At 39.5% G+C, this 12,580-nt stretch overlaps 1 protein-coding gene across 1 annotated transcript in view; it reads left to right on the forward strand.

Moving 5' to 3' along the window:
• Positions 1-511: 511 nt before the first annotated feature.
• Positions 512-12,580, forward strand: part of PSMC6 (proteasome (prosome, macropain) 26S subunit, ATPase, 6) — a 22,471-nt gene continuing 10,402 nt past the window's right edge. Inside the window, exons 1-9 of the mRNA XM_011961805.1 lie at positions 512-640; positions 1,641-1,720; positions 1,814-1,853; positions 2,090-2,142; positions 4,743-4,810; positions 5,052-5,166; positions 7,505-7,592; positions 11,666-11,727; positions 11,815-11,938. Coding sequence (XP_011817195.1) covers positions 514-640; positions 1,641-1,720; positions 1,814-1,853; positions 2,090-2,142; positions 4,743-4,810; positions 5,052-5,166; positions 7,505-7,592; positions 11,666-11,727; positions 11,815-11,938 — 757 coding nt within the window. The 5' untranslated portion in view covers positions 512-513. The remainder of the gene's footprint in view (positions 641-1,640; positions 1,721-1,813; positions 1,854-2,089; positions 2,143-4,742; positions 4,811-5,051; positions 5,167-7,504; positions 7,593-11,665; positions 11,728-11,814; positions 11,939-12,580) is intronic.

A 12,580-nucleotide genomic window follows, 5' to 3' on the forward strand; every position in this document is an offset into this window, starting at 1 on the left:
AGTATTTGTTAAACTCTGATTTTTTTTTATTTCCCACCAAATGATAAGCAGATCTACCTTTAATACTTCATTCACTGACGGAATGGATGAATAAAACTGCCTACTTCTCCAGCACGTGGAGGTCTTGCACAGTACTGTGTTATACCAAAGGCCATCTGTGTTGTGTTGACAGGCCATCGGAACTCTTTTGAGGTATTACACATTCCCTACTTAACTTCCATCTCAGTTTATTATAGAGCCTTTTATACTTCCGGGACAGCAGTGACATAATACTGAGACCTCTAAGGGGAAGACCGAGATAACTGAGTCCTACTTTACCCATCTCGGCCTGCCGGAAACGATGTGGGTGTAGGCCTCTTTCAGTGTATGTCGGCGTTCTAGATGAACCAAGACACAGACGTGGAAGCGGAGGAGAAAGGCGGGGCCAACCGGAAGGGGCGGGTTCATGGGCGAACCCACCCCTCCAGGCCGGGTTTCGTCCCTCGCCCCGCCCCTTCCCCCGCCCGGACGGCCATGGCCATTCCCGGCATCCCCTATGAGAGACGGCTTCTCATCATGGCGGACCCTAGAGATAAGGCGCTTCAGGACTACCGCAAGAAGCTGCTTGAGCACAAGGAGATCGACGGCCGTCTTAAGGAGTGTGAGTGCACCTTTCTTTCCATGTAATCAAGTGCCTCGATTCGCTTCTGCCTCTGACAAAGTAGAAGCCTTTGGCCGAGCCCAGCAACCGAGCCTTAGAGATGACCAGGCCTCGGTGAGGGACAAGGCGCTTTGTCATCCGGCCCTGAGCTTGTGGAGCAGCGCTCCTTCGGGTGTAGAAATGGACCAGTCCAGCCCAGGTGACAGAACGGCCTTGAGGTGGAAATGAAAAAGAAGTAGAGGAGGAGTGGGGAAGTGGGCCGAGGATGTTTCCCAGGTTAGGGTGCAAGGAGGGTAGTGCTGGTGGAGTCCCGGGACTCGGAGAGGGAAAGGCACTTGAGTCAAGCAAGCTCAAACAAGAGATAAGACTCAGGGAGTCGGCTTGTTCTTGGAGTCAAAAGACGGCCGCGGAGCTTTAGAGAGAAGTGTTCCAGTTGTCATAATAACCCATATCGTCTTTTGTCGTGTTTCGTGTTGTACTGTATCAGGCATACACATTTCCCTTACCTCCTTAGTGCTTAACTTTTTTTTCACTTCATTTTCATTGAAAAGCATGAGTGGTTTAATTAAATGAAGGAGGATCATAATTAAATGATTCTGTGGAGAACTGCATTTGTTGACTTTATTTAGGGTAGAATATCAGAGAATAATCCAAGTGGGTAGGTGAAGAGGTGAGGAAGAGTCTGATTATCATTCGGATTTGTAGTCGCAAATCCTAAGTGTCAGGGTGTCAGTATCTGTTAAGAATATAACTTAAGATGTGCTTAAACAAGTATTGCCGATCAAGAAAATAAAAATAGGGTGCTTTCTCTGTAACATTTTGTTGTTACACATGCCACCTATTCATTGCAAACAGTATTATGTCTTGTATGATTTGAAATAGTGGATGTGAAACTTAGGTAAAGTGAAATAGACTTATGTAAACAGTAAAGTGAGAAGTAGCCACTTAAACACACTAAGATTACTGTTCAATTAAAAATGTTCAAATTGTATTATTTCAGTAAGGGAACAATTAAAAGAACTTACCAAGCAGTACGAAAAGTCTGAGAATGATCTGAAGGCCCTACAAAGTGTCGGGCAGGTAGGTAATGGAGTTTGGGGAATAGGGGTCATGGTAATTTGCTTTTTTATTTAGCTGTTGCCAAAAAGTAATGCTTTTTATTTTCTTCCTTAGATTGTGGGTGAAGTGCTTAAACAGTTAACTGAAGAAAAATGTGAGTGAATTAGCTCATTAATTAGTAAAGAAATAGCCCACCTCTCTCTAACTTTTGAAATGCTTATTATTTTAATGACAATAATGCAGAGAGATAGTATTTTTGCATAGACTTAAGTTTTCCTTCAACTAATGTCTTCTTGAAGGACAGAAATACAACTAAACCCTCTATCAACGTGGATATGTATTTTTTTACTTTCTATTTTTCAATTAGTTCTTTTATGTTTTTTCTTCTAGTCATTGTTAAAGCTACCAATGGACCAAGATATGTTGTGGGTTGTCGTCGACAGGTAATACTTTATATTTGTATGGGGCCTGATGATTGACAAAAGTAGTTTCATGTAAGTTATTGTCTCTAATTCTTGAGGCAAGCAGGTCGGGCATTTATTCCCATAACTCACAAGGATGATTTGTTCAGACATAGCTAGTTATTAACAAAGCCTGAATTCAAACCATGGGCTTTGACTCCTAGCATTCCGTACTTGCTACTGTATTACATTGTCTCAGTCAGATCTATTAATAGCCACTTAGAAATAAAAGTATTTTAGAACTGGAAAATAGACATTTTAATGTCATTTTTAAAGAGGACTTACAAGTGTTAGATACCATCAGTTACCTGTGTTTATATTTAGACATTCAGAACTGTTACTTGTGGACTGTACCATGGCCTAGGTTAATTTTGTATGAGGTCATTTAGATTAGGGTAGGGCAAGTCGAAATAATTCTCAATTTTATTTTATAGTTATCAACGATGCCAACAAATGACCTCAAGTCATTCAGTAGTGTCCGAAATCAATTTATGTACTATTCTTTAGAAAGTGTCCCTAGATAGAGAATTCTTTTAAATTCATTGGAAGAGCTTTCTCTGTTTAATTGTCATTTCAGGTTCAGGTTTTAAAACGTTCACAGAACATGGCTGTAAGGGATAATTTAATCCAGAAACTAAATCTCATATTAGGATTTTGCTTAGTATATAAGTGGTTGACATTTTCTAAGTCAAAATATTAGATACCTAAACTGACAAGGGGTTTTTATGTCCCTTTTAGGGCTCTGTGGATGCCAAAAGTTGGCATTTCTAAGATATTTCAGGTTGCGTGAGGGCAAGACTATATTTGAAAACTAGAAACATTAGAAAAGCCAAAGTATATATAAGTTGAGTATCCCTTATCCAGAATACTTGAGCCAGAAATATGCTTTAGATTTTGGCCTTTTTTTCCTTCAGATTTTAGAATATTTACATTATACTCATAGAGCATCCTTAATTAAAAAAATCAAAAATTCAGCATGCTCCAATGAGCATTTTGTTTGAGCATCATGTCAGCATTCAAAAAATTTCACATGTGGAGCATTTTGGATTTTCAGATTAAGAATACTCAGCCTGTATTCCCTATAGATGTAAACATTGAAATAGCTTCATATTGATCTGTCCTCTTCTTTTTTCAAGTAACCTCACTTCTTAGTTGTTTTTCTTTCCTTGTTATATTAATCCTAGTGTTTTGCCCATCTTCCTAAATTTGAGCTCTTTGTAAAATCCTGTAACAAGTGGTAATTTATATGATCCTGAAATTGTATTGGCATGCAATTTTTTAAACTATTAAAAGGTAACTTGGCCAGGCGCGATGGCTCACGCCTGTAATCCCAGCACTTTGGGACGCTGAGGTGGGTGAATCACAAGGTCAGGAGATTGAGACCATCCTGGATAGCACGATGAAACCCCGGCTCTACTAAAAAACAGACAAAAAAATTAGCCAGGCATGGTGGTGGGCGCCTGTGGTCCCAGCTACTCAGGAGGCTGAGGCAGGAGAATGACTTGAACCTGGGAGGCAGAGCTGGCAGTGAGCCTAGATCACGCCACTGCACTCCAGCCTGGGAGACAGTGAGACTCCGTCTCAAAAAAAGAAAAAAAAAAAAAAGTAACTTGGGCCAGATGGGGTGGCTCATGCCTGTAATCCCAGCACTTTGAGAGGCCGAGGTGGGCAGATCATGAGGTCAGGAGTTCAAGACCAGCCTGACCAACATGGTTCAACCCCGTCTTTACTAAAAATACAAAAAAAAATTAGCCAGGCGTGGTGGCGCACACCTGTAATCCCAGCTACTCAGGAGGCTGAGGCAGGAGACTCGCCTAAACCCAGGAGGCAGAAGTTGTAGTGAACCAAAATGGCACCACTGCACTCCAGCCTGGGCAACAGAGACTCCGTCTCAAAAAAAAAAAAAAAAAACAAAAAACAAGAGGAACTTCATCTTTGAAAAGTAACAACATCCTGAATGTGAGGTGGATCTATTAAATTCTATCTAATTTTAGCCAGATATGCCAAGAAATTATTTAGTATGATTGAACCTAATGTGTAATGTGCTCAGCATGTGCCTGTCATGTAGCAAAGGCATGAATGATGGTAGCTGGGTTTTGGGACTTTAATTTTAAAGCATTTTAATAAAAATCTCTAAGGGGAAACTGCATTTTTCCCTTTTCTCATGAGCATTTAACACACATTCTTCCCAGAAGCTGTACATTTCAAAATAAATCTGATGAGCACACCTTTAAAATGCTTCCCTTTCCTCTCCCTAAAATGTTCACTAAGGGATTTTTCTATAAATGCTTTGGTAGCAATTCCCAAAGTCACTGTACCATTGCCACCTGAAGCTTTGCATATTAGTCATTTCACATTTTACACTGAGATTACACAAAGGGGCATTCTTTTAAGGGGCAGGCGGAAATCACTTTAAATTACTTATTTGATAAGCCATTTTGTTAGCATGGAGTTTATAGTCTGATATTTGTGTTCTCTCTGAAGGGTAAAAATGAGTATTTGACTTCTAAATATTAAACTCTCGGTAGGGTGTTATTCCTTTCTGAAGTGTTTATGTAGTATCTTTTGTTTTACAAAACTAGCTTGACAAAAGTAAGCTGAAGCCAGGAACAAGAGTTGCTTTGGATATGACTACACTAACTATCATGAGGTGGGTTTCTTATTCTATTGAGTTTACCTTTTATTTTCACAAAGGGTGGTTTTTATCTGAGATATATGCTTCTTGAGATCACTGAATATTTTGGCACTTTTTACCTTTTACTAGTTTCTAATTAAACACATCTTTTTGAGATCAGCTGCAGATGTTTGTATGAGCAAGTTATCTGTATGCTATCTGTAGGCTGAGAGAAAATATATCTTCCAAAATAAAAATACTTACCTTTTCATTCTAGATATTTGCCAAGAGAGGTGGATCCATTGGTTTATAACATGTCTCATGAGGACCCTGGGAATGTTTCTTATTCTGAGATTGGAGGGCTATCAGAACAGATCCGGGAATTAAGAGAGGTTGGTACTGTGTGCTTTGTTCTCTGAGCTTAGCTAATAAATACTAGTAGGTGTAGGATTCTTCACAGGAGAAACAGGATGAAAAAGTACTTTTTGTCTAAATTATCTAAATGGTAGTTAAGAATATTATGCATTTACTATTCTTGCTAAGAAGAATAACACTGAATTTCTAGCTGTGAAAATTACTGTTTTTTTTTATTTGGAGATAAATTGGTTTTAGAAAAATCCTGCTCTTTTTGTGGCAAAGGAATGGAGAAAAAGCTAAGAATAATTGATGTAGTCTGATGTCCTGTGGTTTTGATTATCATAATCAGTTACTTGGGATAATGTGTGCAATGAGTTTTTTCCATAACCTCATTAATGCTAGCTTCCCACGCTTACTGAAGGGTAGGGTACCTATTCCTTAAATATTTTATTTTTTTAAAGCTGTTTGCTGCCATTCAAGAAAACCACTGGCTTTAGAATTGTCTTAAATCTTTTAAGCTTTTAGGTGGAATCAAATCAGGATTGCCTTACTTCATAGCACAGCTTCTTAACTGTTACCTGTAAAGCAAATTACATTGTCCTATGGATTTCATCCTAAATTAGGCTGTGAATATTTAGGAGTTAATGGGAGTAACTGGAATGTCTTACACAATCTGATTTAAGCCTTAAGCCAGTTTTCATACTTCAGTACATTAATTTTTTTGGAACACTTATTAAAAATAAAGATTACTAGGCCCTCTGAGTGGTTTTGATGGACTAGATTGGGAGTAGGCACAGGAATTAGCATTCCAGGTGATTATGAAACCCAATTTTTCTTTGACAATACTTGAAGAAACACTGGTGGTCTAAGTGTAAAAAAAAAAAAAAAAGGCAGTTCTCACCTGTATTTAATGAAAGGGCAACAGAGGAAGAACAAGTGCTTCATAGAATGGTGAAAACTTACTTTCAACAGTGATTTGCTGCATTAGCCATAGGAGCAGAAAGAATCCCATGTGTACATGTGGTATCCTTTACTGTCTGCAGATACTTTGCACTTTAGAGTATTGATTTCTCTCACTTCTGGCTTTTCCCAGTCACACTTTATGCACATATGGACACAACTTTTTTTTTTGTTTTGAGACAGGGTCTCTTTCTTTTGCCCACGCTGGAATGCAATGGTGCAATCTCAGCTCACTACAACCTCTACTTCCCAGGCTGAAGTCATCCTCTCACCTCACCCTCCCAAGTAGCCCAAGGCATGCACCACCACACTTGACTAATTTTTTTATTTTTGTAGAGATGGGGTTTCACCATGTTGTCCAGGCTGTTCTCGAACTCCTTAACTCAAGCCATCCTCCAGCCTTGGCCTCCCAAAGTGTTGGGATTTACAGGCATGATTCACCACACCTAGCCCAACACAACTATTCAATAGAAATTTCTCTCTCGGTTGGTTGTGGTGGCTCAGGCCTATTAATCCCAGCACGTTGGGAGGCCAAGGTGGGTGGATCATCTGAGGTCAGGAGTTCAACACAAGCCTGCCAATATGGTGAAACTCCATCTCTCCTAAAAATATAAAATTAGCCAGGTGTGGTGGTAGGTGCCTGTAGTCCCAGCTACTCAGGAGGCTGAGACGGGAGAATCTCTCGTACCTGGGAGGCAGAGGTTGCAATGAGCAAAGATCGCACCATTGCACTCCAGCCTAGGCAATAGACTCCGTCTCAAAAAAAAAGGAATTTCTCAAGTTATTGGTACTATAAGTAATTTAAATTGGACTTTCAGATCCTCAATATCTCTAGTCTCCACTTTTCTTCCTTGAATCAATCTTGAGAGCAGAACATACTGTTCTTTTAAAGCTGCTGTGGGAAAACGCCAACAGATAAAAATTTTATATACCTTTTCTCTTGGTATGTTATCAAATCTGTCCCCCATTTTAGAATTATTTTGTGTTGTATTTTCAAATGCAAACTAGTATAGATCTTTTGAGTTGGGTTTTTTGTTTATATGTTCTTTTGACTTAACTGATTTTTTTGTAGTCTAATTTTTAATTGAGGTATAATTTACATTAAAAAAATGTAGATTCTTAAGTGTACATTTCAAATATGTTTGGACAAGTAATATATCTGCGTAACCATCACCCCAATCAAGTGTGTGGTTTATTTAAAAAACATTATTTAAATTTTTTTAGATTTAAGAGATCTTAAATCTACCTAAAGCAAAACCTCTTAATATAAATGGTTTTACCTAGCATGGAAGTCTAGGTCTATTATGAATTATGATGTGTACACCTAACTAAGGTGATATTTGACTTAAAGTATTTGAAAGTACATTAAAAATCTTGACTAACTTTTTAAGAAACATTTAACTTCCTTTCTAGGTGATAGAATTACCTCTTACAAACCCAGAGTTATTTCAGCGTGTAGGAATAATACCTCCAAAAGGCTGTTTGTTATATGGACCACCAGGTTGGTATTGAATTATTTCTACTCCACCAATAAGATAAATGAATTAAGGAATAAAAAAATGAAAATTTTTTTTATTTTTTTTTTTTATTTTTTGAGACAGGGTCTCTCTATTGTCCAGGCTTTAGTGCAGTGGCAGAATCTTGGCTAACTGCAACCTCTGCCTTCCGGGCTCAAGTGATTCTTCCACCTCAGTCTCCCGAGTAGCTGAAACTGCAGGCATGCATCACTATGCCTGGTTAATTTTGTATGTTTTGCAGAGAAGCGATTTTGCCATGTTGCTCGGGCTGTCTCAAACTCCTGGACTCAAGCAATCTGCCCACCTTGGCCTCCCAAAGTGTTGGGATTACAGGCATGAACCACTGCGTGTGGCCATAAGATGGAAATTTGATGTGGGTAGTTCCAACTTCTACTCTGTTCAGAGTGAGAATGAGAGAATATTTATGTTTACTGTTCTTTCAGGCATGCTTAGTGCATTTGTGCCTCACAGTATATTTATCTTAACAGGCCATGTGATTCTAGTTTAATAGTCCTCAAATTGTGGTTCACAGATCTAGAGGTGCTTTCATGGAATCTATAAGGTCAAAACTACTCTATAATACTAAAATGTTAAGCCAGGCACGGTGGCTCACACCTGTAATCCCTGCACTTTGGGAGGCCGAGGTGGGCGTATCACCAGAGGTCAGGAGTTCGAGACCAGCCTGGCCAACCAACATGATGAAACCCTGTCTCTACTAAAAATACAAAAATTAGCTGGGTGTGGTGGCGCACACCTGTAATCCCAGTTACTCAGGAAGCTGAGGCAGGAGAATTGCTTGAACCTGGGAGGCAGAGGTTGCAGTGAACCGAGATCGTGCTCCAGCCTGGCTGACAGAGTGAGACTTCTTCTCAAAAAAAAAAAAAAAAAAATTTTTTTTTATATAAGAGAAATGTACCTATAGCATACTGCTTGACATACATAGCCCCACAATGACACAAAACAAAAAACTAAAATGTTGTTTGGCTCTTCCACTGTGCTGACATTTGTGCTGATGGTGTTAAGAGCAACATGGGTAAAATTAAATTACTTGCACTGTAGTGTGACTCAGCGTTAGTGGCACGAAACAGTGCTAGTTAGTAACCATTGTGTTCTTCACTGCCACATACTTGCTGTGTAAAAAAAAAGTCAGTTTCACTTTAAAGTCCTTGGTGAAACAGTAAAAATTACTAATTTTATTAAATCTTCATCTTTGTGTAATATTTTGTGTTCTTTGTGATGAAATGGAAAATACATATAAAGTATTTCCGCTGCATATTGAATAAGATAGTTGTCTTTAAGAAAAGCACTTGCACAGTTATTTAAGTTGCCAGCTGAATTCGTTGCTTTTTATGCAATAGTATTTTTGCTTGAATGGACCATTTACAAACATGCTGTGGTTATCAGACTGGTTACTGGTTATTAGTTATTGATTACTCAAGACTGGTTTTTGGTTATTTGCCTCACATTTTTTCCAAAGCGAACAAATTGAGCCTGTCGTGTTAAACAACTGACACCATCTGTTGCCAGTGATAAAATTTGAATTGTCAGGTGAAAATTAGAATTTTTAAAAACATATATCTGGCACTATGTGGTTGACAGCTTTTTCTTTTTTTTCTTTTCTTTAAATTTTTTTAGATAAGGTCTTACTCTGTTGCACAGGCTGGAGTGCAGTGGTGTGATCATCTTGGCTCACTGCAACTTCTACCTCTTGGGCTCAGGTGATTCTCCCACCTCAGCCTCCTGAGTAGCTGGGACTACAGGTGTGTGCCACCATGCCAGGCTAATTTTTGTGTTTTTAGTAGAGGCAGGGTTTTGCCATGTTGCCCAGGCTGGTCTTGAATTCCTGGGCTCAAGCAACCCACCCACCTCAGCCTCCCAAAGTGCTGGGATTATAGACATGAGCCACATTGCCCAGCCACGGCAGCCTTGTAATATATTAATACTTAAAGACTTTTCTGATCAGATAAGTCGTGAGAATAACAAAAGTTTTTTATATTGTGTAATGAAAAATGTCAACGTTTGGCAGATTTCCATAACTCAACCAGTAGTTTCCAAATAATCAATGCTTGATGTTAAAATATGCATAAGTAAAAGATCCAGTCAGTGTACAGGATAGACCAATGTATTTTAACGTAACAGCAGTTTCTGTCATAGTCCATGTTGTAAGTAGATAGCTATTATAAAAAAGACAAAAGATAACAAGTGTTTGCAGCATGTGGAGAAAAAAGAAAGAACCCTTGTACGCTATTGATGGGAATGTAAATTAGCACAGCCATTTTTGAAAACATGGAGGTTCCTCAAAAAACTAAAAATAGAATTACCGTATGATTCAACAATCCCACTTCTGGGTTTATATCTAAAGGAATTGAAATCAGTGTGTCAGAGATAGCTGCCCTCCCATGATTATTTCACAATAGCCAAGATACAGAAATGGCCTAACAATTGCCCATCAATGGATGAATGGATAAAGAAAATGTGGTGGCCAGGTGCAATGGCTCATGCCTGTAATCCCAGCACTTTGGGAGGCTGAGGCAGGTGGATCACCTGAGGTCAGGAGTTTGAGACCAGCCTGACCAACATGGAGAAACCCCATCTCTGCTGAAAATACAAAATTAGCTGGGTGTGGTAGTTCATGCCTGTAATCCCAGCTACTCCGGAGGCGGAGGCAGGAGAATCACTTGAACCTGCGAGGCGGAGGTTGCGGTGAGCCAAGGTCACACTATTGCACTCCAGCCTGGGCAACAAGAGTGAAACTGTCTCAAAAAAACAGAAAAAGAAATGTAAATATACACATTGGAACACTATTCAGCCTTTAAAAAGGAAACCCTGTCATTTGTGACAATATGGATGAATCTAGAGGATGTTATACTAAGTGAAATAAGCCAGACACAGAAAGACAGTTACCACATAATCTCATTTTCATGTGTTAAAAATTGAACTCATAGAAACCAAGAGTAGAATGGTCGTTACCAGAAGTTGTGGTGGTGTATGGGGATGGGGAGATGTTCGTCAAAGGATATAAAGTTCACTTAGGAGGAATAAGTTCTAGGTGATTTATTGCATAGCATAGTGACTATAATAACGTATTAGCTATTTCAAAATTGCTAAAAGTAGATTTTAAATGTTCTAACCACAAAGTAATGATAAGCATGTGAGGTGATGGATATGTGGATTCACCTGATTTAATCATTCTTCAATATATACATATATCATAATTTAACCCATAAATATACAATTTATTTGTCAATTTAAAATTGATTTAAAAAAATTATATTTTAATTAAAATTTTAATGTTGAGAGCAAAAGTACTTTGGAATTTTTTTTTTATTTGAGACCAGGTCTTACTCTGTCACCCAGGCTGGCATGCAGTGGCGAGATTATTGGCTCACGCAACCTCCACCTCCCAGATTCAAGCGATTCTCCTGCCTCAGCCTCCCCAGTAGGTGGAACTACAGGCACGTGCCACCACACCCAGCTAATTTTTTGCATTTTTAGTAGAGACGGGGTTTCACTGTGTTTCAATCTCGTGACCTTGTGGTCCACCTGCCTCAGCTTCCCAAAGTGCTGGGATTATAGGCGTGAGCCATCACGCCCGGCCAAGTACTTTGGAATTTTAAATGAAAATTCTATTTAGGATTTAGCTTTCATTTTGGAAAATTTACTTGCCGAACGATTATATTCTTAAAAGGATTTTAAAAATTTGTTTCACATAGGCCAAGTGCAGTGGCTTCTGTCTGTAAGCCCTGCACTTTGGGAGGCCGAGGTGGCAGTATCACTTGAGCCCAGGAGTTCAAGACCAGCCTGGGCAACACAGAGAGACCCCGTCTCTGAAAAACAAACAGACAAACAAAAAACTTAGCTGTGCGTGATGGCACGTGCCTGTGATCCCAGCTACTTGGGAGGCTGAGGTAGGAAAATCGCTTGGGCCTGGGAGGTCAAGGTTGCAGTGGGCTGTGATCTCGTCACACTCCAGCCTAGGTGACAGAGTGATTGCCTGTCTCAAAACAAATTTTTTCTACCTTACCATCTAATTAAGACTTCTTTTTGTCATTGTTAGGTACGGGAAAAACACTCTTGGCACGAGCCGTTGCTAGCCAGCTGGACTGCAATTTCTTAAAGGTAAAGGGAAGATTATTTTGTACTTAATTGAAATTTAATTTTACTTGAATTATCTTATATTTACCTTCCTGTTTTTCCTTTAATCAGGTTGTATCTAGTTCTATTGTAGACAAGTACATTGGTGAAAGTGCTCGTTTGATCAGAGAAATGTTTAATTATGCCAGAGACCATCAACCATGCATTATTTTTATGGATGAAATAGATGCTATTGGTAAGAATAACACCCTTGTTGAAAGTTTTAGGACATTTTTTTAAATGTAAAAGAACAGCCGCACGCCGTGGCTCACGCCTGTAATCCCAACACTTTGGGAGGCCGAGGCGGGGGATCACGAGGTCAGGAGATCGAGACCATCCTGGCTAACACGGTGAAACCCCGTCTCTACTAAAGATACAAAAAATTAGCTGGGCGTGGTGGTGTGCACCTGTGGTCCCAGATACTCGGAGGCTGAGGCAGGAGAATGGCGTGAACCCGGGAGGCGGAGCTTGCAGTGAGCCAAGATGGCGCCACAGCACTCTAGCCTGGGTGACAAAGCTAGACTCCCGTATCAAAAAATAAAAATAAAATAAAAAAAAAATAAATAAATGTAAAAGAACCTTTTTCCCCCCTCTCTTAATCTGTAATTGTGATTTGTAAGAAGTAGATACCACAATGAATTAGATGTTACTTTAACCGTGAATAACCTTTCACGGCCGGGAATGGTGGCTCACGCCTGTAATCCCAGCACTTTGGGAGGCCGAGGTGGACAGATCACGAGGTCAGGAGATTGAGACCATCCTGGCCAACATGGTGAAACCCTGTCTCTACTAAAAATACAAAAATTAGTTGGATGTGGTGGCATGTGCCTGTAATCCC

This window comes from Colobus angolensis, unplaced genomic scaffold, assembly GCF_000951035.1.
Source record: "Colobus angolensis palliatus isolate OR3802 unplaced genomic scaffold, Cang.pa_1.0 Scaffold57, whole genome shotgun sequence".
NCBI lineage: Eukaryota > Metazoa > Chordata > Mammalia > Primates > Cercopithecidae > Colobus > Colobus angolensis.